Genomic DNA, 27,378 nt, shown 5'->3' on the forward strand with positions numbered 1-27,378 from the left:
GGTGCCGAAAAAAACAGTTTATAACAATTCTATTAAAAGTGTTCTTTTGTTACCGGCAAGTACTTGCATGGCCTATCTGATACATTAGTACATATAATGTATAACACAACTAAAGTCATAAACCATAAAATTACCCCCCCCCCCCCCAGATATTTCAAATAGATCAGAGTAACTCTACAGGTTGTCGAATCAAATTGTTACGCTATTTCTTGTATATACATACCAATACAGGTTTCGCCATCAGTGTCGAAGCCGTAACCATTCTCACAGGAACACGTGTAGTTATCGCCATTCCAATCACATACCTGATCACAGGAACAGTATTTACTCTCAATCGTACTCACTTCATAGCAGCTCGTTCCGTCGGCGTCCAATAAGAAGCCGTCGTTACACGAACACGTGTTTTCTTTTCCATTCCAGTTACATATGTGATCACAGGGACAGTTTTGATTCTCACTGGACTCGTCTGTGCAAGCTACCCCGTCTGCATCCAAGACGTAACCGTCCCCACATGAGCAAATGTAGCCGTCCGTGTGAACAGTGCATATTTGATCGCAAGGGCATGTTGCATTTCCACTTGTAGCGTTGCCATTTTTTGTGCCTAATAATGGAAAAAGAATAATTGTGATTTACGTAATTGATCGTTGCCATAACATACTGCACAAGTTCGCTGTCCATATATTTTGCGTTCCACTTGTAACTTATTATAATAAAATCAGTGTTTATATAATAAAATCTCATTACCGAGTCCCACGCCTAAGCCCACAATTAAGGTAGCAATGACAAAAGCTGACACGGCACCGATAACTATTTTCCTCGTTCTAGATAAGTTGTCTTTCATTTCGCTAGTATCGTCTCTCTGGGGGTAAAAAAAAACACACCGAGATAAAATATTCGCCGGAACGTAATAAGTAAGCGTGCTTATCGCCAAAGATGGAAAAGGAAACAACTCATCAACACTGCGACGCACCATGTCTGTTAGTACCTTCCATGGACGCACCTACACACAGAACGTGCGTGTGTGTGTGAAGCATAATGACGATGACGATGATGATTTGAAAAAGAACAGTATGTTTATGGAATCATTAACGTTTCAATACACAAATACTTGTATACTATGAAATAATTGATAATTAGTTACTTTAAAAAAATAATGATGTGGTTGGATTTGATACTTTGTAAGTATCGGGTGGAGTACATCCTCCATTCAGTCTAAACTTAGAGATAATCTCTTTCGAGAACGCTCTGTAATGAAGCATCGCGTTACGTATATGTAGAAATGTTTTTCTTGCAATTACGACGTATTTGTACGTGGGCTACTGGTTAAAAAGTCCAGAACAAATATGTACACAAGCGATATAATGAGTTCGTTCTTGTTCGTTTGCTAGCATCCCGTCCCCACCAATGTAAACACCTTGACTTGTAGAATTCTTTTTTCTTTATAAAAACATTAACAATGTACTTGCATTGTGGCGTAAGCCATTGCTGAACAATGGAATTAGAAAACTACATCCTGCATGCACAAAAGCGTTCTTTTTAAGAGGATTATAGAGGGATGTAACGTTGGTTTTGATTCGTGTTTTATGATGTCTGGCCTGAGTAAACGTAGTGTACAATAAATAACATTGTCATAAAACGTGCTGTGTCATTGTCGCTACTTATCCCACTCAGTAAAAGTCTCAACTAAAAGAAATACACGTACAATAGCTTACTTTTATACATACACTTGTTAAGTTGTCGTTTCGTTTATAGTTAATTCAATGTGCTATATTAAACGTGGGAGTGTTTTGCAATTCAATTCCCGCCATTGCCAGCCTGAGAGGAAGTTGAATTTTCTTCGTTTTTTTTTCAAACTATGTCGACCTCAGACAAATCGCATATTTGAAAAAGGCTTATTGTATATTGAGATTAAAATACCTCACAATTTCTCAGTGACTACCAATGAACTATGTCATGCGGTCAGATGTCTTCCATTCATCCATCCCCAGTTACCCCCAGCGTTTTTCTTTGTTCAATAAGTACTGATCATTTAAAGTACAAGTTGGCTCAATGTACTTGTTCGTTCTTATTCATTCGGTTCTGGTAGCTTAGCGAGCCATATATGTAATATGGGTCGCGTTGGTCGTTAAATAGGTGATTTTCGTACAATTGCGAGATCTCGCGAGATGCATGAAAGACGCGCGTCGAACGTCTGCCGCAAAAATCGAACGATTTGATTTTGAACTAGAATTTCTTTATTTCGTAGCTTACATTGACCGGCCGATCTTCGACAGAGGAATATTGCTTCCGAATACCCTCACTTAATCGAAATTGCCTATCATCAAATGTGGACAGCACATTATTAAGCATGGGAATGTCCCCCCAAATACTTTCGCGTTTGTCGAATCCCACGCGATGTTTGACGCGTATAACGCGTGATTCTCGCAGTGAACGGAAAATGGTCTATTAAACACAATGACAATAAATTACGGAAAAGTCCAGCTTAGTTATAACTGTCAATGTAATGAATATGTGCAATGGACATCACCAAGACTAGATCTTAAAGTTAGATTAACTTAATATATGACGAGAAATATCGATGTTACCGTCAGTATTAAGGCGAATAATATGCAAATTAGATAGTATGACTTTTCATCTACAAAGTAGCGGCTATCGAATGACCATTACTTGGCGAGCTTAAACTGGTATTCGTGGGGTTGCACATATGTCTGTGAGTTACATCGTGATACAAGTTTATGTTCTGGATGGGATACATGTTGTCGGCATATGGTTACTTTCATTTTAGTAGAACACTCAAAATACCTATGCATGGCAATGCCCTCAGTCTTCATTGTAATAATTTGTGCATACATAATGTGATTTAATACTTAATACACGCTATGTGTGATTGTAGATCTGTGATAACTATATTTCGTGGTTCTGATTACTAAAACTACAAATTTTATCGAGCACTATAAACGTGCCATTGCGACTTTCACATGACCACATTGCCCTCGGAAAGAATGCCACTTAACACGGGTTATTGTGTCTATAAAAGTGGTAATGGTGGGATGTTTGGCGTTTGCTCGCAATCCATGTCGATAATTAGAGAACAGTATATCAATAATCAAAAGTCGCACAAAGAAACACAAATTCATGACTATAATGCAAACTACAACAGATGTACATAGATAATACATTACACATCTTGTTCAAATCAGCGAGAGAATAATGCACGGGACCCAAGGTATACATGATGACAGATATTTCGTAAAGTGGATACACACACAAACACCGTGAATACGTTAGTGACATGTTGTATGGCGCAGATTAATATATATGGCAGCAACATGGTGGCTTAACATTGCATATAGTTGTGTAGAAGCACCAATAAAGCAACATATTTACAGGTTTTAAAATTCTCCATGTAGTGATGAATTCAATTGCAAATCGGCAAGCTACAAACGAAGGTGTTCTAGAATGTCAACCAACGATGTCGCAATCACATGTACATTTAAAAAAAACATATGGGTATATTACATGCCATAGTTATATCTATTTACGAAGTACAAGTGCTTGTGTTTATGTTATATAATAGTGTATATGTTTTGCTACAAAAACAGCGACTACGCCATCGGACCGAGCACTGTCAGCGTTAATCAGGCCGTTAAGAACACCAGTAATTTTTTTACCAGCAGATCATTATTAAATTAATTAACTTAAAAATTCAATGAATTGATCTTGACTAGAGGTGTTTACGTTCCCGTTGAGTCTGTAGAAATGACACAGGGCAAGCGATCGACTTGCGAAATTCCAAACGCGATTCGGGTCAACTGAACATGGGTAGAGTGCATCAACCACTACGCAACCGGCGATCGATTAGATAAGTGTTTTAGCAAACATATTAAACACATATAACAATGGGTCAACATATAATACATAAACAAGACATTGAGATAAATACTTAAATTAAATAGCACATTCATACCGTTTCTGGATTCTTTGATTTCTGATTCTCCACATCCATGTTCCCATCTTTGGAGTCAGCACTCTCCGCTTTCGGTGAGACTCCATTAGATCGCCAGTTAGTTGTTTTCGACAGCCTCAAACCGTTTACTGCCGGCGTAATTTGATTCACTTTTGCAGACATTATATATTTCGACGTTAAGGGATTTTTTGTTCTCAACGGAGTGACTGGAGCTACATCTATGTTCACTGTGTTCTCATCATGGCTGTAACTGTGCTGATTACTGTTTATGCGTTATTTTGTCATGCAACAATAGAAAGAAAACTAAAGGATGTTGGAAGTCCGTGTGGTAAAGAAAGCAGTCATATGATTATATTTAATCGGTAGCAAATAACAAATAATGACACATCAAGATAATAGAAACTGAATAAAGGGCGTGCAACTTTGTCGCGTCCCACCTTTCAACAGATTCCCTATCAGTAACGCTTTTAGAACACAAAGGCATCTAATCTTCAAACGTCTCGCACAATTCGAGCCATTTAAGCCACACAAAAAATCACAATTTGTAAAAATGTTTCATATTTATCACAAGCAATTAAACGAATTCCAACAATTACGCCTGCTAAAACACTGGCGTACTATCGGCTCTCGGTACCGTAACGTATGAATAATTAATGAGCGTCAATTGCTCCAGGCATGCTACTGCACCTATTTGCAGACAAATTGACGTAGTACACATAATGTTAGACAGTTGCGAATACACAATTCACGGCATAACTATTTTGCGTTGTTTTCTATGTATACGTTAGTAATCACATAAGCACATGCCTCAGGCCGGTCGACGTAGATTTGATTTCCTTTGAAAAAAATCGACTATGAAAATATTTGAAGTACGTGTGAAAACAGAGTTCACTACTGCAAATAAAGCGTATCCGTGATCTTATCAAAGTATTGTACAGTTGTATATTTCATCAAACGACCAGAACTCCACGGTGGGCGATAGTACATATACGAACCATGGCGAGATCATATGCTGTTGTTTGTTTGCATAAATCGTTCTAATTATTTCTCCGTCTCATTTACACTAGCTATGAATTCATACGATAGACATAACTTACCGAGTACTACATGAAATAACAACATCATACAACTGACCTAAAGGCTACCCCGAACTGTTTTTAAGACACGGCTATCAGCACAGTTAAACATCACAGAACTGTACACCGTCGTGCAAGGTTGATTTTTACTATAACTCGTAATCTGATCAACGACGTACTAGACCTGTACCGAACGTGGATCAGTGTAAGGTGACCCGAAACAATAAATTCGTGGTTTGTTCAAGTTCAGCTTACTGTATATCTATTGAAATTGGCGTATTCGTTTATATACAGAAAAGTTTACACAAACACACATATCAATACTTGTGGTGTTTATATCGGTAACAGTGTAAGATTTGATTTAATTTATTGATCTCGAAATTTTCAAGCGAGCTAGGTGATTTATAAAGAACAATCGTTCTTGTGTATCGACATTCATTACGTCCTAATAAAGTTTTGCTAGGGATTAATAGTTTTCTAAGCCGAATTTGTAAATAGGGATTTTCATCACCAAATTTAATATCTTCCTACATATACATTTTGTACTGTTGGTACTTGAGCTTTAAAAACATTTTGATCCAAAACGTTTCTCACAGTATAATGCATTCAACAGTAATTATACCAGCTTTGTATTTTCACCCAATGTTGCATACATCTTGGAATCGATATACCAACCGAGCCCTGAACAGACGATAAAAAAAGAAACGCTGATTCACGCTGACAAGGGCGTGGACAATTCGTAGTACATTTCATAAAGGTATATGTGAGTGAATGCGTAATTACTTACGCGGATAATAGAGAGTATATAAAAAGTTTGCACAGCTAGCATCATTAGCATGGTTCAGCTTTATGCACTTCAATGCATGGGGTTCTTTGTCAGTCGCAATTCTTCTTTGGAGATACTAAATGCACTTATCCGCGCAGACAAGTCTTCGCCACATGCAGACCTGCCACTGACGATTACAGTGACATTACAGATCAATGTATTTTGAATCTAGGTCATGGTTACAATTCTGTCTTAGAGGATATGTATAAATCACTGAATGATGTTAAAGTGCGGTGGTCCTCGCGCCGCGTCCTTCTCGATATGGGACTCATAGCGACGTATACAACGCGTGTAAAATACATTGTTTATTTACATGAAAGTCGAACACGCACTGCACGACGACCACCACGTTTTAAAACTTATTCGGCGAACATACCACATACGTCATAGATACTATTTATATAATTTTTTGGTTTTTCGAGCTTCTTTAATAAGTAACTTATCCAATCGTTGAATGAATGTTGTTATCTAAAATTTATATAAGTTTTGTGGATAATAGAACGACTTTATATCGTCATTAAATATTACCGCCCCATCCCACACCAGGGTATGCGAGACAATAACATTTTAACCGAAGGATGTTTTATTTTATAAAAATCCTGCCAAAAGTTTGTACCGCTTGAAAATATATTTGTAGTGGGGTAGTACACTAAGCTAATTATATAAGTTTTTTAACACAATTTCCCCGAAAGAGACTTATTACAAAAGATGCGTACTTCAAAGAGTCTAGTAAGTTTTATGTAATATATTACATATGTATAAAACTCGATACATTTTCGTTCTTTCCAATTAAATAAATATCATCCACCATTGGCATGACGTAGTTATACTGCATAGTAACACAACATACGGTAATTACGATATGCTCAAACCGACCACAGTTTGAAACTAATACACCACCTATGCGACAAATAAAACAAATGTTTTGTCCAAACAACTACTTTGTTTTTTTCCAACTTAAAGCGAACACAACTCAAGTAATTTGTATTATGTTTATTTAAAACATTTCCACTAAAATTTCATCGGTTTTGGAAGTTTAAATAATCCGATCGTTTAAACTCATCACGGTTATTTTGGCAAGATAAAAAGAAAGCTAAGGCTCAGTATTCCTTGGTAACTACAGTTATTTGTACGTTGTCTCGCGTTCCGTTATTACAATTGTTCGCAACTTAAAATTACAGAAATGTTTTCTTCTGTGCAAATAACCCTGCTGTACCTATATACGCAACAAATACGGCGGAAGGCGGCATGTCAAACACACGTTTTATGTATTACGTCACTTAATGAAGAAACTAGACGTAACATATTAACATTGCGAAGAAAATAACAACTCAATTAATATCATGATTTTGTTTCTATTTTATGAGAGTGCAGAAAGATAATTTTGATGGAGAAGTAGAAACTTACCGGTTTTCTTTTCGGGACGGCGGCGTCTAATGTCATCTACGTCGACGTCTAGACAGAGCATGCGCTCAGAGTTCAGTAGAAGTTCAGACGACAATACATCTTTAACTGTAAATGTCGTTGCGACACGCACATAATGTTTTTCAATCACTGTTTGAATGCCGTATTTAAATCTTTAGAATCGTTACCAAGTGAGATTTATTAAAATAATTACCAGTCATTCGCGGAGACACAATTCTTCAATCATAATCGGATTATTGTATACAATATTTAGAAAATAAATTAGTTACCGGTGGTCTGTATTGAGCTTGGGAACACATTGTATGAAATAATGTGCGCATTACGGGACACAAAGTAATAGTTTAGTCGACTATAGAGCCATTGGGGAAGTGTTATTATGTTGGCACTTTGACAATGTAAATGGAGTTACATGAAGAGAATGTGAACATACGTCAGTATGCATAGATGAATCGCTGTCTTGGAGACTTGCAAACTGCATCATATATTTTGATGTACGTAACGGGATAATAACGTTCACACCATAGAGTATAATACGGTGTTAAACACTAAATAAAACAATGTGAAATGACATTCACGCCCAAGTTCACATTATCGTATTCGAAATTCTGAAAAAAAACAGAGTAAAACAACTAGTTGTCAATTCTCATTGGCGCGTCACTTATAGCAGGAATCTATCAAGGTGTGGAACTGATCACTGGACCAAATACCAAGTGCAAATGCATTTTAATCGTTGCAAAATTGATTTACATGGCATTATTGATTGTCATAGCAACCAAATATCACTTATAATTATAGTGTCCATAATAACCATGCAATGAATATAATTTGTAGATATGTTGAACTATGAGTGTTGTCAGTGGGTAACATTTGTTACAATAGCAACGGGAAGTGAATACACTTGTATTGTGTTACTGTATCCGAAGGAGTACAGTGGTATCAGGTCTCCGTTAATCCGTTAAATAAACTATCGTTTTTATTCAAATATATGAGTCACAAATGATAAATATAGGTATCCGACAACGATGTTCAGTATACTGCAAAATGCCTTGTTTTCACTGTGTTTAATTTCTCCTGATTCAACATTTCAGGCATATTCGATGGGTTTTTAAATTCACGGTTAAATTATTGTGTTCTATGCTAAATTTTACACATTCACTGGGTTTTAATTTAGCGCTTTTTCCAGTCAGCGAAAAAGGCAAAATACAAACCCAGTGAATAATTAATCCTTTTACAATAGCTCAAAATCAATTCGCCTACTCTAATTATTTAAAATTTAATTAGCATTTAAAACAGACCAATTTTAGGTGACAACATTAAATCACATGTTTATATACAATACAATAATTGTTTTCAGCAAGCTATTTTCAAACATTTTAATTTAAAACTTTTTAGATGCTTTGCTATTGATCAAAAGATAGTTTCATCAAGATGATACAAATTACCTGCTTTTCTGGATTAAACAATTGAATTTGGTTACTTTTTTATTAAAATGAATACTCTCGTTTGTAAACTCCGAGTCTTGTTATCGCTTTCTTTGGAGCAAATTGAATATATTTCAAGACACGTACATCCGATAGAATGACAGAATGAAGTAAACTGGACAATTACTAGTACCTTAAATCGGCGTTTATTCACTTTTAAGGATTAATTTTATACCCCGTAGTTATATTCTCTACTTGTATAATGTGATTGACACCCACTTTACGTACAATAAGTGAGGTGCTCTATTGTACTTATATTTCAATGCAATATAGTGTCCATCTCAGGAGGATTATAGACATTATCTGACGTTGCGTTCAATCCTAATTGAAAGAGAAAGAAGGCGCGGCAACGGCGTGATGAAACGATTTGTGTTTTATGTTACGACACGGGTGAATCATTGTAATAAGATATTTCTTCTTTGTATTCTTTTATCTGCATTGTTTTCACTTAGATAGAGAGTTCAGAAATTTGATACTAAATATATATCTTCTAGTAAAGCATTGGTATACGTATGTCCAATGCCAGGTTCCATTATCGCAAATTATCCGAAGTAATGGTGTTAATAAAACGCAGTTCCATTAAAACAATAAAATAAAATAAAATAGTTCGCGATCAGTGTTTAGCAATGAAATACGTACGAAATTAGCTGTAGGAGAAAGCGTCCCCACGATTGTTTGCGAAAAACACAACAGTTCGTTAGTATATTGGCGTCTGAGGACAAGGCATATAAAATAGTTTTTGTTGATTGAGCTGTTAAAATTTACCAAAAAAAAAGCCGAACCCGCTACTAATAGAAATGTGTTGGGAAAAGTGAGCTGATATTTTTTTTACTTTCAATACAAAGTGTCATAAATGGTGTAATCTTCATTATGTATCGCTCCATGGTATGATATCACATGGTTATGTTTTGTTATATACTGTAGTCGCCACCTACGTCGCCAACGGTGAGGTGAGTGTATTGTACATTTCAATGTAATTCAGCGTCAACGATTGACGTCATTTGAGTTTACTACTGTGACTATGCTGCTTTGTTAGATTCAGTGTCTTACGTTGAGCTGTAGTTGACACCGAAAACTGTATACCAGCGACGTATTGCCACGGCCTCCTGAGAATGTTGTTCTACAGTAACATTATTTGAAGCATCATTGGCCAGCTTTTAAATAGTTATTCACTTCCGTACACAGCTTTGATAGCCTTCGGCCCGAAGTTCAATATCGGGATCATTATCATAAATCACCCCAAGTAATGGCGTCATAAAAACACGCGGAAGTAATGAAAAGGCTATAATTTTATTATGAGCAATTAAACCTCAAAATATTCGACAGTTACTGAGTCTAAATAGCGTTTTGTTGTTAGTTATAATAAACCGTTGCTCTAAATACGTATTTTCCCTGAATCCACTCCGAGTACACCCAAGAATGGCCCGCTGAATCGCTATGCAATTACGGCACAGATTTCTGTGTCACTACTGATTGACTGTTTCTATGACTTCAGTAAAATACCATGCATGCACAAACTCACCCGCACGGAAGTCCCGTCCATAACACTAGTACTCTAGACAAATACACAAGTCTAATACTAGCAATAGTAGGAAAACTTATCTAGTCTAAATATATGCTTGGATATAATTCGAATAAAAGTATAACCAAGCACTAGTATTAGTAACGTTTAGGACATGTACATTACGCGTTATTTTCACTTCTTTTCACATTTGATATACAGTGTAATATGTAGTTATTTGTTTGAAATTTAAAGCTTTTCATACTTATGGGCTTATCGATGATATGTATATTTGAAATCCATCTCTGGTATGGACGACGGGGTAAAAAGACAAAACAACTTAAAGCTGTTTTTTTAAACTTAGATCCACTTCAACGGGAGCACAATACGTGGCTCTTATGAAGAACATCCGGGATATTTTGCGGACGAGTTAACCTCGCATTGACCATTACCACTTTGATCGACCTTGGTATTCAGCTAACAGTCATGAAAGAGGACGTATGTTTCTATTTTATAGCGTACCATTCATGTATTTCTGCTAAGATTCAAATAATAACAATAATAACAATAATAATAATAATAATCACATCGCCATGTTTTATTACACTAGGTTCTGTCAATATTCACAGGCTTCTAGTGATGTTGCCAAATTGCGCCATAACTTATATCACCACATTCCGCCTTTCCAGATTTACAACACTCCTATCAACTGTAGGTGGCGCAGTCCTGTAACGAAGATGAACAAATATACAGTATCTTTGTTTTCAGATAGACAGAAAGATCATTCTAAATCAGACATATATGGGATTTGAAATAAGACCGCGTAGTTTACCTGCCACGGCTGACTGAAATCCCGCGTTATAATCTAATGTCACCTCATTTGCGAAGTAATCCTGCCTCATGTCCCTGTAGTGGTCGGTTTCATCCGGTCCACCAACCAACGCACCATATAGTACTTGGGGATTCGGAGCTGCTAAACTTAAGTATGGCGTGCTGCAAGCAGCTGGTCTATTGGGACACGAACTGCAGAATATAATTACAGTAATGAGGTTATGAGCAGTTAATTTCTGATTGATCCGAACAGGTCCAACAATAAGAACGATCTCTCCTACATTGTACTAAAATAAATATACATCTACTTCTACCTCTAGTATATTTTCCTGGGTGTATATTACACACAAAAATTAAAATTATTTTATGTGGAAAAATACGTGAACTTACGATCCTCTGTGGTGTGGTTGGACAGGTGGGTTCACACCATATCCTACTACAAAACTTCTTCCGGTATCGCCTAAAACATAATGAATCTGGGATTTCGCCCAGTCTCTATAAGCCGGCGTTCTGACTCCAGCTTCGGCAGTAACCAGTGCGATAAATGCGGCAGCGGCTGTGAATAAGATAACAAACCATTGGCTAATAACTGTTTTTCAATAATATGAACAATAACTATGGATTATTATAGCTCCGATTTAAACATTATACAGTAATACATGACGTGTGATAAGTAAAATAAACACGTTATAACTGAACTGAACTGAAAATAAAACCAGCGCAGGTAGATTGGGTTCCAAAATGTTTAAGAGTACTTAACACACAGTGATGTTAGAAATAAAAACCCTGGACCCTAGGAACAAAGACGATGAATGGCTGAACTTACTGGCATATCGCAGCGAGCCCCACTTGTCGCGGAACACTAGACCTTTCGGTGTATACGGCATGCTACCTCCCGGTAGCCATTCACTTAGAAACTTGGTCGTTATGCCGGATTTGTAGAGATTGGTATCTCCAGTCAAATATAACAACATTAACTGTATGTGCACAATACAATGAGAGAAAACAACACAGGTAATTAGCACATCGCAAACAGACACCTGTTAGCCGTAACAGGATCATGGGAGACAGATATTTTAATAATTGTCTCACGATGATGTGGTCTATCGCTTGACATTTATGTAAGATAAATCATCAACATGATTATGACACAAGATGTCTACATTTTTCGGTTCGATATATGTACATTTCAGTACCACGTACCCTATATCCAACCGTTACGTCATTCCATCCAAACGAGTAAGGTCTATTGAATGGGGTGTTGTTGTAGAGAACAATGGCCCGGTTTAGATAGAACGTTTCGTTTGTGGCCTTATACAGCCAGCACGCAGCCCAAATGATCTCGTCTATGTAACCACTGGAGCTGAAAACACAAGTGATGAAAGTGTTAGTAAATATTTATTTTTGATTCGACATTACTAGTATATACTTAATGTTCTGTTAGAATGGCATTTGTAAGAATATGCGCCACGGAACCTGCAAGATCACTTTAAAACCTTGAACTTGAAAAATGAGACAGTAAACGTATGTTAACACATTGATGAAAAACACATCAAGAAAATAATTAAGTATGTTTACATAATCCCTCGGTTTTCCAAAAGAATGCGCCGTCAATACGGACGAGCGGCTACTAGTACAGCATTACAGTACAGTATTTCTTTCCAGTCACATGCGAGGGAAAATACAGCTATACGAAGAGTCATGAGTGCAGGATGGCGTCACACACGTATGGATTACCGATGAATATTTATTTATAATGCGGATAGACCGTGAAATTTAAAATTACCTCAGGAATTTCGATGGGACTATTTTTCGCAATTGGTGCGGAGGGGCTTATGGGGTTGAAGCAGAATGCTGCAATACGTGGTCGATCGACCATTATGCTGAACTTCGTGATGATTGATGCATCATGTCGATTGCATTGAAATTGCAGATTATACGATTACGAAAAGTGGCCGCTAGACGAGTCATTGAAGTACATTTAGGAAACAAACATCATTTCACTGCCTATTTTAGGAAAGCGTGCTGCTCAATGTGACTTCAAGTGAATGTCATTCAAACAACAACCGTCCATAGAAATGTAATGTTATTAGCTCACCGAAAAAACAAACTCACTGCCAGTCTATTCTTACAATTGTATTGCTCAGTACTATGTACACGCTATACATAATGGTTAAGACGATACATCAGCGCATTAATCAAATAATTTCAAATCATTTACTTACTCGTATACTTTAGCAGCCTCGGGTATACTGGTGGAATATTTCTCTCTGAAGTCATCAGCAAAAAGGAAGAGTTCTCTGGCATGATACAGTAAGGTCTCAGAATAGCCCGCGTCTGGTATATAACGAAGAGACTTGATGGTAAACGTAAAACAACTTGGTAAGTTTACGTCAGGTAATGACGACTGGTTTCTATTGATGCTTAGCCTTTTAATACAATTGCATACTGTTCCACTATGCCATTATCTGTCATTAACATAATAGTGGCGCTTTGAAAAGCCAGCTACCTTGAAAGACGACTTTATTTAGACTTAATTGTGTGTTTGCGGGACATGCCAGTTTGTTAAATTACTTGCCTCTGTCTTTGAAAACAAAGGCAATAGCTGCCAGTGCAGCGGCTGTTCCGCCAACAACATCGGACCCTGGATTGTCTTCATCTACTTTATATGCAGGCCTATCCATTGTCATGTCTTCAGCGCGTCCCCAATAACCATGATCTCCATTCACTGATCCAACCTGGATAAAACAAAGTGTGTTGCAACTCAAGTTAAGTTTTATGTCTCGAGATATTAAGTCACAAAATGTTGCCTATACGCCTTTTTTTAAAGCTAATTAAAAGAAACCGAACTATCTGAAACAGAGATTAGTGACAATTTACGTTTTTTTTCAAATAAAGAAAATACTCACATGCGCATAAAATTCGTGTTCTTGTGTGTGACATTTTTTAAAATAGTCAGCGAACCATCTCAGATTTTCCAGCATGTGGTCAACCTCGCCAGCGGCTTCGTACGCGTCTTCAAATTGAATGAACCCCCATGCTAAGACTGTAGCACTGTACGCCATCGGTAAACCGAGCTTCAAGTGGTCACCAGCTACGAAATATATAATGTAAGACTTCTCATAATCTGTTTATTTTTCACAACCTTTTTCATCGTTGAAGCGTATTGATTGTTCTGTGTTTCTATACTGTAAACTGTGGCGGCGCTGTAGATCGAAATTTATGATAAATATACATATACAAATTGGTATACATATACAAAGGTGGTTGTCTCGCAGCGTGTGTTCGAATGTTATGTAAATAAACAAAGTATTTTACGCGCGTTGCGTACGTAGGAATGATTCCCATATCGAACGGGACATGACGCGACGACCACCGCCCCTTTAACGCCAGCCAGATAAACGCAAGTTATCCTGTTATATTAATAAAAAAATAACTTCCGATACTATTAGTTTATTACGGAATACCTCAAAGTATGCACGAAGACAGTACAGGGGCGAACTTCTTTCTACGGAGTCCGGTCAAATCCTGGTGGCAGCCATGTTTGTTTTTATTATTAGAGGACGCTTACGCGCGTAATTATTCCATATTTGGAATTCCCATTTTCTTTTATGGTAGGATAAAAATACCCCGTAAAATACCGCAAAATTACGGCACGTTGTAACACATGGCGTTAACGTGACAGATGTACATATATAATAAAAGTCACGCAATACACAAATCACAAATCATTAGACATATGTATACTATTCAGTTCCAATACGTGTACATAAACAAGTGACCATGTCTGGGGCTTAGGTTGACCTTACCGTCATAGTATCCGCCGCTCAAGTCTTTGCCATCGGGTGTGGCGTCGTTGACGGCGCTGTCCCCTCTCCAAAGAATGCGGTTGTTGTCCGGCAGAACGCCGGAACGCTGGGCTTCGTAAAACAACAACGACTTTCTCAGTACCTCGTCGTAGTCATAGTTACAGGATAAACCGTCTTCCTGGACAATCATGCCTTCTTGGCAAAAACAATAATATGACCCTATTGTGTTGGTGCAATTTTGTTCACAGCCACCGTTGTCAGTTTCACATTCGTCAATATCTGTGTAACGTAACATTGGTAAACACGTGTTCATGTATGTAGCAAATCGTAGTGCATTTATATCCAGAAATGCGAAGAATCAGAGAGTCGAGTATGGATTACATCAACCTAACCACATAAATATATATTTATTTTTACATATATTTTATTCATCATGTGACCCACCTGCACAATTTACTTGATTTTCAGTCAATTCATAGCCAATGTGGCATGCACACACCCAGTCACTATCGATTCGATCACACACTTGTTCGCATGGACAACCTGTAATATAAAAAAAGTGATACTGACTATGCAGACATAAACATTTCATCGCGGGTTGAGAGCAGACGTATGAGGTAGTGTTACCCGGCCGGTATAGTTTTGCAGTTATTATGCCCCTTGCGTTTGAGATGGACTACTTGAGACGTGTAAAAAGACATGTACACAAAATTCGAACGCATATACGTGGCGAATATGGTGCCATACGTGAACATTCAGTTCTGTAAGAATTTTGTTCTGGTGAAAATGTCACTATGTGCTCCTATTTCCAAATGAAATATTGTTTAACAGCCCTAATACTAGTACTGTATTATACAATGTGTAAATGTACTATACATGTGTGCGAGTCGTTTCTTGTGACTTTTCACGTAAAATGTGCATATTGAAATAATGGCAATTGGGCGCCATATTTATTTGTTCTGTGTACTGAAACACTTATATTTTGATCAACTCATTGAGCTTTTGCGTCGCTTAATGTTTAGTCACATGTTTAGTGAAAACATTGCCATGCGTAGTACGTATCCAACATCGCCTTTGCTGTACGAATTGTTGTCCGTGCAAGCCTTGAAGTAAACGTGCGACTTACAACCTTCGGTTAGTTATTTACTAGAATAATAATTACACTGAGAATATTGAGTTACAAAATGAAAAAAAAATGTCTTTTCCCCATGGATGACATGGAAGGGAGGACTCGGCAACTTGTCTCGCCGTTCTGATATAAATTATTTGTCATTTATCATGATGATGTGTGTAAGTGTGTAACTTTCATGTACACTAAACACGTTTTGCAACTTACTGGTGATTGTTGTACTACCCCATTGTTCTGACACGGGTGAGGCAAATTCCTTAGTAGTAACGAATTCACCAGTGATACCGAACCGCGTCATCGTAGACATTAATTCTGTGCCACCAGAAGCAAGACTCGATGTCTTAGGAGTAGTTGTTTTCGAAAAAGTAGTCCATAATGCAACTGTGAGAGGCAGTGTGGTTGCTGTTGTTATCACATATGGCTGTGGTGTGAGAGTCGTGAGCGTGCTTTGCATTGTCGATTGCGGTATTTCGGTAGTAGTATTATCTGTAAAAGCAAGGTAATTTAATTGTAATTAAGCCCCCACAGAAAGACGTTTGAATTTAAAGAATTTAAATTATTAAAAATATTAAGTTATTTGCAAAGCAAAATAGTTAAATAGCCCTGATTAGTAATATTGCAGTGTATACTTATGTATGTAGTGGTTAAACTAACCTTAAATAATTTAATGGAATTAGTGTATGGTAAAGTGAACGTTGTTTCATTGTCATTGTTTATTACACATTCGATGTCATTTGTAAATGCATACGGAGAAATAAGAGGAATAAGAGGGAATTGTTTGCTAGCATTCCTAATAATTTTGAAATATCTAATTTTGCATCTAATGCGAACATTTTCAATGTTACTTGAAATAAATGCATATGCCATAAATCACAAACCTAATTGTATATCACCTTATAGTTATTTTTAAACATCTTACATTAATAATTAAACAACATTACACAGTTACATTTTCTCATGTGAAATTATAATACATATTGGGAAATCGACATCGAACGTTATTGCGATTATATATATTCAACAGTGTAGCACACTATAGTATTTCTTGCTGAACGTTTTGGGCTTTGTAAATGTATCGTCAATTGATGTTACTAACATTGAAACAGTGTTTTAAACAGGATGGCAACACGCAAAAAATAGTATAATCTCTAAGCCTCTAAGCCTAGCTATACATATCCCGTGTTTTCAGGCCGACGACGTGCAATATAATATGAATGATTGAATTAACCCTGACTGAATACCTGTCTATCCATTTCCTTTTGAGCTGATACGAAGAAATTGCTTGGCACAGTAACAGAAAATTTAATTAAGCACTCTATGTGTCATGTTAATGTTGGCGTCAGGTTGTTAAAAAAAATGTAATTGAACTACAGTTGATTGGTTGGTGCTGGTTGGTAGACATGACATTATAATATCATTGACTTCGCGCAACCGGTTAACAATTTGTTATGTGTTTTAGTCACATACAATTTTACGAGCGGTACTGTCAATTCGATTTATGTTCATTGCTGGTCCAATACGTTTTTTTAGCTTAGTTATCTTGCATTTATTAATATTCTGTTCAATGTGTCTTTATCCCATTACTCGCGTAAGATTTGAATGTGAAATTGCTTGTACTGTCGTGTGGTGGCGTTTTTAGCAAAGACGCCATGCGGAATGCTTGAATCATTAACTCAATGCATACATCTAAAATGGTTCAAATGTGTGAAGTGGCGACTCGAGTCCCCATCTCAATGCCAATGACATATTATGGAGCAAGACGTACCTCATGTTTAAAATAGATTGGCGACCTTTCAATTAGAAATTTAACTGTTTCGAATGTACCTACCCACACAATGTATTTCATCGTCGTCCAACGAATGTCCGTCCAAACACGAGCATGTGTAGTTGTCACCAATCCAATCACATATTTGTTCGCAAAGACAATAAGGTTCTTCAGGGGTGGTCAAAACAACGCAACTTTTTCCATCCGTTTCTAATGTATAACCATCTTCACACGAACACGTGTAGTAATTTCTATGTTTGTAACATATCTGCTCGCAAGGACAGTGACGTTTCTCCCCATTTCCCCCTGATGTCGAACAATCAATGTTAAAATTAATTTATTAAACATGTATAACAGAACGATTACAGATATAACGTTGTAATATAATACTATGATCTTACCAAGTCCCAGGCCTAGACCCACGGCCATGACGACGATAACAACTACTATTACAACCCCGACTCCAATGGCTATTTTCGTCGCTTTTGATGACAACAAAACAGCCATGAATGCTTTTCTCTCTGAGTTCCTTTCTCTCGATTTATCTGTATTATTGTTCTGTATAGATGCAATAGAATATAATTTAATGCATGATGTCTCATTAGTCTTTGTTCTAATAGTACCCAAATGGTTAAACTCAGACACTTTACATTTTACTTCAATGGAGACAAATAAAACATTACATAATTCATTAAATAATATTCAATGTTATATATGGAAATTTAAAAAAAATCAGAAAGTCACAATTAATATGTAAGGAAATGAAATCCTAATTTGCATTGTTAATTTAATGGGCCATTGCAATTGGCTGTGACTTCGTATAAATATTAATGATACGCTATACAATGGCTTCATTGCATCCAAATTATTTTATAAATGGACTTAGCTGGTCAGCTGAGTTTACACAAGTATGTGCGTTTGTTAGTGATTCTACATTTTGCAACGATGATATTATATACATTCGATTCCGAATTATCACAGTGGCATTATCCACACACCTACCAGTGGTCATTGTATACAATTAGAAAACCATAACATTATGAATCTCAAAACCTCGAAACAATTGTGGTTTATACAATTATTAATATTGAACAGACCCAAAATATGTTAAGTTGTAAATATTTTCGTCGTTTTCTAAAAACAATATAATTCCAAAATATGCTTATCTGTGCACTAAATCCTCTCATTTCACATAGGAGGAAGCAAATATCCTGCACAATGACCACGTCTTCCCTGGAGGTTGTGTCATGAATTTGTTTTCGCGTATCTGTTAACCGACTTAATTAACTGATTATTAGCGAATTGCTGTGTTATGTCTGTCATCGTTTAGGTCTATTTGAAGTTTTGGACGGAACTTGGCTCAGTGGTTTGGAACTAATTACAAGATACCGTCGCTATTCTGACATTCATAGTTATTAATGTAGTGAACGATTAATCAAAAGATATGACGTATTCAGTACTTAGTTTGATTGGCTTTATGATTGAAGTTTACGCCTTAGAGTCTTTTTACTGCTTTGTAATTGGTTAGAGTTTTGAAAATGAATAAAGAGAGTTTGAGTTGGTCTTGGCGAATACTCCACGATAGACGCAGTCGAGGGCAGTCCTGGGCAGTCGAAAGTCCTGGAGAGACTTGGGGCGAGCCTTGACGCAGTCTAAGAGAGTCTTGGGTCAGCCTTGCGATATAGTCTTGGGGACTTTTCCCCAGGGCGCTGTGTCTTATAGAGTGCTCCAAAAGACCGACTAAGACGAGAGCTGAAACGTATTTCGTTGTGTGTGTCTTATTTGACTGTAAAGTATAAGTGACATTCCCGATCCCGTACCTCAAGGGGACGATATAGAGACGAGACGAGTTTCCCCCCTGACAGTGTGGAGAACCCGAGAGTAAGAGATTTTACCCCTGATACGTGGTGTGAGAACCCTGGGCATTGCCTCTTACGCACATTGACATCCTGTGAAGAGAAGTGAAATGGCGAAGGTGTGTCTTTCTTGCGAACCGAACTAACTGGCTCGATGGCAGAGACGAAACCGCGCTCGACGACTAACACCGTTACCAGTATGGCACCGATGTACAACGCTGAAGAGATGAAGATTTCAGAACCCCTTCGGAAGGACCAGTACCGGATAGGACTGTATAATTGAGAATTGAGCGACATTAAAGACAAGAAGAAGATGAAAGAACGACCCGGACTAACGCGACGACAAGAGAAGAAGACGCTATATAGACTTTGAATTAGAACTTTAGCTATCTGTGTATTGCTTAGAGAACCGCTCGTTGGACACTGTAACTGACACTGTGTAACTCAAGGACGTTGAACTTTTTTCCAGAATCCTAACCCTATTGCTCAGTAATGTAATGTATTGCTTGCTTTTCCTATTGTTTTTACCGTTTTCTTTTTGTGATGTTGAATTGTATGTATGTAAGCGCCCAGATCTTTGTTTTGAACTGATATTTAGTGACGTGCGAGGTCCTTTATAACGATTTAAGCGCGCTTCAGTGGACGAGTATTTGCAACACAGTGTTTTGAGTTTTGTGAAGTTTTTATAGTGTTTTAATGAGTTCATGCGTACGGATTATGATGGGGAAAGTAATGCCCCAATGAGTTTTTCAGAGTTTTGAGATATGTCGAGTACAGAGATATCGACGTTTTAAGAGTTGTTTTTGTTTACGTGTTGTTTCCGGAATACTTCTGACGCTTTTTGAGTTGAGAGCGCCTTTGTAACGTTTTTTAATGTCTTTTGGGGATGAGAGTTTGGTGCGCCTATATATGTATTGTTTGATAACGCAAGCTTTTGTTCATGATTGACAGGTTTATATGTAACTCAGTAGTTTCTATTGTTTTGCTTTTCCCCGTTTTTTTATTGCCAGAGGAGTAATGTGTTATGAAAGCGGATTTGTCTTTGCATTCTGTTTCCACGCCGTATGACTTTTGTTTAGATTAACGACTTTTGAGTTCAGTTGAAGTTTATAAGCGTATATGACAAGAGTTTGATTAATAGCTTTTTATTCATTGTTTATTAGTTGCCGCTTTGCAATGCTTTAACCGAGAGACGCATCCCTGGTAATCACGTGATCATGCTGTCGACTGCAGCGATTGGCTGATCGCTTGGTTACACCGCCACGCCTTAGTTTTTTTTTTGACCTTTTGATATAGAGTTTGTAACCTTTAGTAACGGAGACAGTGTAGCGAAGGGTTATCTTAGCGAACTGTTTGAGAAAAGCGAGTCGATTGGTAGCCTTTCCCTTGTTTTTTTTTATTCATAACCGTTGATATTTGTGACTTTATAACCATTGTATTTAGACTTTATAATCATTGTACTTAATTAGTGTGTTTTACTCTTTTTGATTTATACCTTTTATTAGTATTGTATTTAACCCGTATGACGATGAGTAGAGGACGGTATCTTTGATTTATGAACGTGTTATGCCAAGAGGCATATCTCAGTTTGGGTGAAGGGATGTGTCATGATTTTTGTTTTCGCGTATCTGTTAACCGACTTAATTAACTGATTATTAGCGAATTGCTGTGTTATGTCTGTCATCGTTTAGGTCTTTTTGAAGTTTTGGACGGAACTTGGCTCAGTGGTTTGGAACTAATTACAAGATACCGTCGCTATTCTGACATTCATAGTTATTAATGTAGTGAACAATTAATCAAAAGATATGACGTATTCAGTACTTAGTTTGATTGGCTTTATGATTGAAGTTTACGCCTTAGAGTCTTTTTACTGCTTTGTAATTGGTTAGAGTTTTGAAAATGAATAAAGAGAGTTTGAGATGGTCTTGGCGAATACTCCACGATAGACGCAGTCGAGGGCAGTCCTGGGCAGTCGAAAGTCCTGGAGAGACTTGGGGCGAGCCTTGACGCAGTCTAAGAGAGTCTTGGGTCAGCCTTGCGATATAGTCTTGGGGACTTTTCCCCAGGGCGCTGTGTCTTATAGAGTGCTCCAAAAGACCGACTAAGACGAGAGCTGAAACGTATTTCGTTGTGTGTGTCTTATTTGACTGTAAAGTATAAGTGACATTCCCGATCCCGTACCTCAAGGGGACGATATAGAGACGAGACGAGTTTCCCCCCTGACAGTGTGGAGAACCCGAGAGTAAGAGATTTTACCCCTGATAGTTGCTAGAACTAACATTGACGTCCTCTGCATGCATATTCTATACATAGATGACTTTTTATTAAGTAACCCAACCTAAAGTTAAGTAAATTAATCACATTAAATTTTAAGAAAATTGGATGAATTCTCCTTCTGAGAAAATTCTGGAAATCAACACTGGAAAACAATACACCGAATCTCTTGTATGTACAATGTATGGCGAAGCGAAACACGTATACACTACACAGCGTGCCATACAGAACATACTCAATAGGTCTGTTCACCAAGTCAGACAAATACATGCTGGTAGTCTCAACGAAAAAAGGGCAAGTTATGTTTAGTTTAGCTATGTTTTGTAGAACATGATATGTACATGATTATTACACTTAATCATAGCCCTATCAGGGGGTAAATTCTTCTCTCTGGGGTTCTCCACACTTGTCAGGAGGGGGAACTCGTCTCGTCTCTCTATCTCGTCCCCTTGAGGTACGGGATCGGGGAAGTCACTTTAACTTTACAGTCAAATAAGACACACACAACGAAATACGTTTCAGCTCTCGTCTTAGTCGATCTTTCGAGCACTCTATAAGACACAGCGCCCTGGGGAAAAGTCCCCAAGACTGTCGCAAGGCTGAACCAAGACTCGCCCAAGACTGGACTGCGTCAAGGCTCGCCCCTGGACTCTCTCGACTCTCTAGGACTGCACTCTCTCTCTACTGCGTCTATCGTGCTGTGTTCGTCAAGACCAACTCAAACTCTCTTTATTCATTTTCAAAACCTTAACCAATTACAAAACAGTAAAAGACTCTAGGGCGTAACCTTCAATCATAAAGCCAATCACACTAAGTACTGAATACGTCATATCTTTTGATTAATCGTTCACTACATTAATAACTACGGATGTCAGAATAGCGACGGTATCTTGTAATTAGTTCCAAATCACTGAGCCAAGTTCCGTCCAAAACTTCAAATAGGCCTACACGATGACAGACATAACACAGCAATTCGCTAATAATCAACTAATTAAGTCGGTTAACAGATACGCGAAAACAAATTCATGACAGCCCTGTCAGCAAATTAGATTCGCTCATTTGCCGTTCACATTAAGCATATAACTAAGTTTCTCATCGGATCAAGTCCTAGCTCACAGATTGAATAGTTAACATTTTCTGCTCACGAATGTATCGTACATTGCCTGAACTGGATTTTGTTCTATATGCATTCCTGTAACCGGGAGATAATCTTCGTGCAACAACTATATGATCCAGTTGGTGAAAGGCTAAAGCTTTAAGTTGATTTTGGCTCTGCATTGCTCAGGATTCGTTAACGCGGTATAACGACGATTTATTTATTGTAATACGGTCACGTTACGACACTCTGTGTGTAGTACGTGTTACAAGTACGTGTGTTACATTAAATAGTCCGTTCCCTGATTTGAGCAGATCAAATTGGCTGTTTTGGAGTTTGTGTACAACAGTGATACACATATAGTATTGTCATACGATTATCAGTGGTCACTGCGACTGCATGCTACCTCATCATCATTCTAAATTTTAACCTTATTGTTATAATCTAATTTTCTATCGACGAGGAGCTTGGCGCTTAAACATGTTCAAAATATTAATAAAATATTAATGCACGCTGCGTGATCGTGACACGTAAGTACGTCAGACAGTCGACGTTGTACAGTTGGGTATTATCCATAGATAATTATATCTATTTAACAGTATATGAATTAAAGGTATCATAAAGTACCCTAGTGGAAGTCACTTACAATATCATATCATACCTGGTTAGGAATATTCCGAATGTATTATATGAATGCGCACATACGTCAATATATGTGGTTTCTGGGTTACATGGAATAATTGCCATGTAAAGATTTATATTACCAAATTTCATTATAGGGAACTATACTTTAGCTCAATGTAAATCGATATACATATATATTCCTAACAATCAAATAGTGTTACAAATGTGAAATTCGATCTTACCATCTCTGTAGTCTCTGGTGAATTTTGTTTGTCGACGCCTAAAATTACATCTATTGCATCACAGTTATAACCCTTGGAGGTGCTATAAGTTGGCTCGTTTTCTGGGTCGGCTGATTTTAACACCAATTTTGTGTTCTCCTGGCGTGAAATGATATCCGTGGCTTTAGGTGCCACTTTGTTGCTTATCGATGCCATGTTAAACTGCATACCCTTAAAACTAACACCCCCTTTTGTCACGGGATATACTTATCCGCTATACATAAACTTGTTCATATAGGAATGCACTAGTGGCGTGGCATGGCAACGAGTGTATCAATATTGAATAAGAAACGTCATAGTGATGTGATACGTAAGACAGGGGTTGTACAAATAGGGCGACTTGAATAAAATTGAATAACAGCAATGTACACGTCAGATGGAGGAGGGTCATGTAATCTTTGTTACCTCATAAAAGCTATTGTTATAAATACAAGTCATAGTAAATTTAGTATTTACTATCTACATCACATCCATTTGAATGGTTAGGTCGGTGTATGATATCGGATACGTTTAGTGTGACCTAAATCTTGTTATGTGTTTTGTAATGTATTTCATGTTTAAGTCTTGCTCAATAAATAAGTTATGACCATTTTTTTTAACCACGAACTAAGTTAATGGTACTTTATTATACACGGCAGCGTACATATATTTACTTTCATCCAAACATCCAAACATCTACATGCCTTATTGAACCTTCACAATGAACACGGGCGATCTCTAGCTAATTTCTGAAATAATAATATAACATACACATTATTAAGCTTTTTAACGGATGAACTAATGAACATGCTGATATTGTGATGACGTTTATACCGGCGTAAAAATATAATGCCATTTTATTCATAAGATTACTAAAATTGAACTATACAATTAAGATACCAAAAGTAAATAAATAATTGGTGCAGGAACATTTCTTGAAACAAAAATATTGGAAAAATATATATTTAAAGCTCCGTATCCATACATTTATACAACGGAGGTCTATGCTATTTTTGACCTATTTAGTGTGGACTAATAATAGCGCATACCGTTTCTGTCACCCAACTGTCCGTGTCCGCACGCACGCGTCTGACTATTTCCGCTATAAAGCGGTAGCTCGAAAAATTAATCAAAGTGCGTTTTCTTTTTAAAGTGAACTGGGCACGAGATTCTTTTTTTTCTGCTGAACCGTTTGTCGATTACTCGATCGCGAGGAGTGTGATGACTGCTATACAATTATTTCACAATTAAGTGACATGAGATTCAAGGTATAGCCATCAATATATTTACGGCTCCAATTTCTTTTTAATCGCTGGCGGTAAGCCGACGGTAATCTGTGTCTTTTTCAAAAACCGCCGTTCATATTTGCAAATGACACATAACAGTACTAGACACGTGTTAGAAAATTTTGGATTCACATGTCAATTATGTTAAAGAAGTTTAGAAGCATATGATACAAATGATACTTTTAAATGCATGACAAATGGTATAAAAATTAAACCTGTAACGGAATGCTTCTCGCTCAAGGTTCAGATTATATAAAATATCCAATATAACGATCAGAATGTCCACTTTGTGTACTCCAGGTGTATATGTATATTCCATTCGATAGTTGCACTCAATCATACACATTGTGCAGCATAAAATATCGGTAAATATTAATGTGGTTTTCTACCTGTAAACGTCTGACGATCGTGCTCATAGACAGTCACACCTTTACTAAAAAGGCTAAATGAAATGTCAGCGCAAATCCCAACTAATCTAAATATTTTTAGAATGTATTATAACGGTATTATTGCAAATTTGACACTTATTGGTTGGTTCAACATCGGGAATATCTCTATGTGCCGTGTGACCTAGTTATACATGCGTTATTCTAATGTTAGAAGTATAAAGTAGTTTCAAAAAAGTCGCTTTTTTAATGTATCAAATTAGATTATTGTGGATGTGTTACATTCATTACAAAACACTTGGATTTGTGTGAAATAGACAGTAAGTGAAATGAGACATGAAACATGAAACATGAGACGTGTAACTGTTCCTTGACAGAAAAAATAAACTTAGCAATATTTTTCACTAAATGACATTGTCCGTAACGTAGAAATCATTGGATTATGTGATAGCCTAGTTAATGTGATTTAGTTCAAAACTGATTGCGAAATAAAGTATTTGCATCGTAACAGGTTATATTTCTCGCTCTAACTACATGCAGCAGAAAGTAATTAAATACAATGATGTTTTGTATTTGTTGTGAAGCCAAGTTTTTTTTTCTAGTCGAATAAGAAGCGCATGTACTGGCTTGTGTCAACAATATCTCTCTAATCGTAAGAAAGAAAGTACGCCTAGACACATATTAACATGGCAGCCACGTAAAACAAAGCTCCCTAGCTTTTTTAAAGTTGTTAATACTATATTTGTAGCTTAAACTTTTGAAGTACAGAATACATAATAATAGCATAAAATGCGAGAACAACTTTCTCCTGTCTCTATTAGTTACATGTTACCGTGAAAAGATTTCCTGTTGTAATTAATTCACATTTTGTCGCTAAATTGACTGGCATATAAGTTACCGCCGTACGGTACTTATTAACCACGCATTGTGTAGGGATAATTGGCCAGATGCAATACATTATGTTGGACTTATTCTTGGGCCGATTGACCCGAGGCGTGAAAACAAGCGCTTAATGTTAATTGAAAGAATTCGGTTCCTGTGACAATGGAATGTCCTAGTGGAATGTATTAGTGTGTGTGTTAACAACGTCAGAAGAAACAACACTACCTCCTACAACAGTGTTGAGTGTATACCTGCATTGAGAGGGCATTACGCGATAAAAGCGGCCTGCTTACGGACAACGAATGTCGTTGGGAAAAGGTAGTTTGTTTACCTGACGTGAATGGCAGAGTACCCCAATACACATGTACATTCCTAATAACCCAACTACACCGACAACTTAGAAAATGAAAATAGTAATATAGAAATGATACAATTACCATTACTAATAATAGCGTGAATATAAATTAAAGGCACACTATGAATATACACGAGAATCAATTCCACGACTACGTAAAACGCCATACCGCTAATTGTAATATCATGCCTGTATCCTTCAGGTGCATCATTTGCGTCGATATGTCGGCGGTAAAATCAATCCCACGATGGATACATAAGCGCGATACCAATTTTAAAGGCGGTGGTCGTCGTGCAGCGCATGTTTGAATTTCGTGTAAACAAACAATGTATTTTACACGCGTTGTATTCGTCGCTATGAGACCAATCGCAAACTACGGCCCTTTAAACTGGAACATCAAAAAACGAACTCAAATATTAGAGATTTCTGCCTAAAAATAGTGAAAAAACGATATTTCAATTTCCAACATGCTAGGCTTTGCCAATTATCTACTGAAAATGTAAAATAGTTCAGACCCTATTACACACAATGAGTGTTCATTGAGTACTC

At 37.2% G+C, this 27,378-nt stretch overlaps 1 protein-coding gene across 1 annotated transcript; it reads right to left on the reverse strand.

Annotated features, from left to right (window-relative positions):
* Positions 1-10,850: 10,850 nt before the first annotated feature.
* LOC100366476 (uncharacterized) lies at positions 10,851-24,137 on the reverse strand. Its single transcript, XM_085499759.1, has 13 exons — positions 23,903-24,137; positions 18,212-18,368; positions 17,874-18,116; positions 15,361-15,459; positions 14,917-15,195; positions 14,017-14,201; positions 13,686-13,845; positions 13,333-13,444; positions 12,311-12,470; positions 11,934-12,084; positions 11,498-11,663; positions 11,109-11,299; positions 10,851-11,002 (listed from the first exon to the last, which is right to left on the reverse strand). Exons 1-13 carry the CDS (start codon positions 24,107-24,109, stop codon positions 10,968-10,970), a joined length of 2,145 nt encoding a protein of 714 aa, XP_085355885.1. The 5' UTR covers positions 24,110-24,137; the 3' UTR covers positions 10,851-10,967.
* Between the last annotated feature and the right edge of the window lie 3,241 nt (positions 24,138-27,378).

This window comes from Saccoglossus kowalevskii, chromosome 1, assembly GCF_978046115.1.
Source record: "Saccoglossus kowalevskii chromosome 1, keSacKowa6.1, whole genome shotgun sequence".
In the NCBI taxonomy this organism is placed as follows: Eukaryota; Metazoa; Hemichordata; class Enteropneusta; family Harrimaniidae; genus Saccoglossus; species Saccoglossus kowalevskii.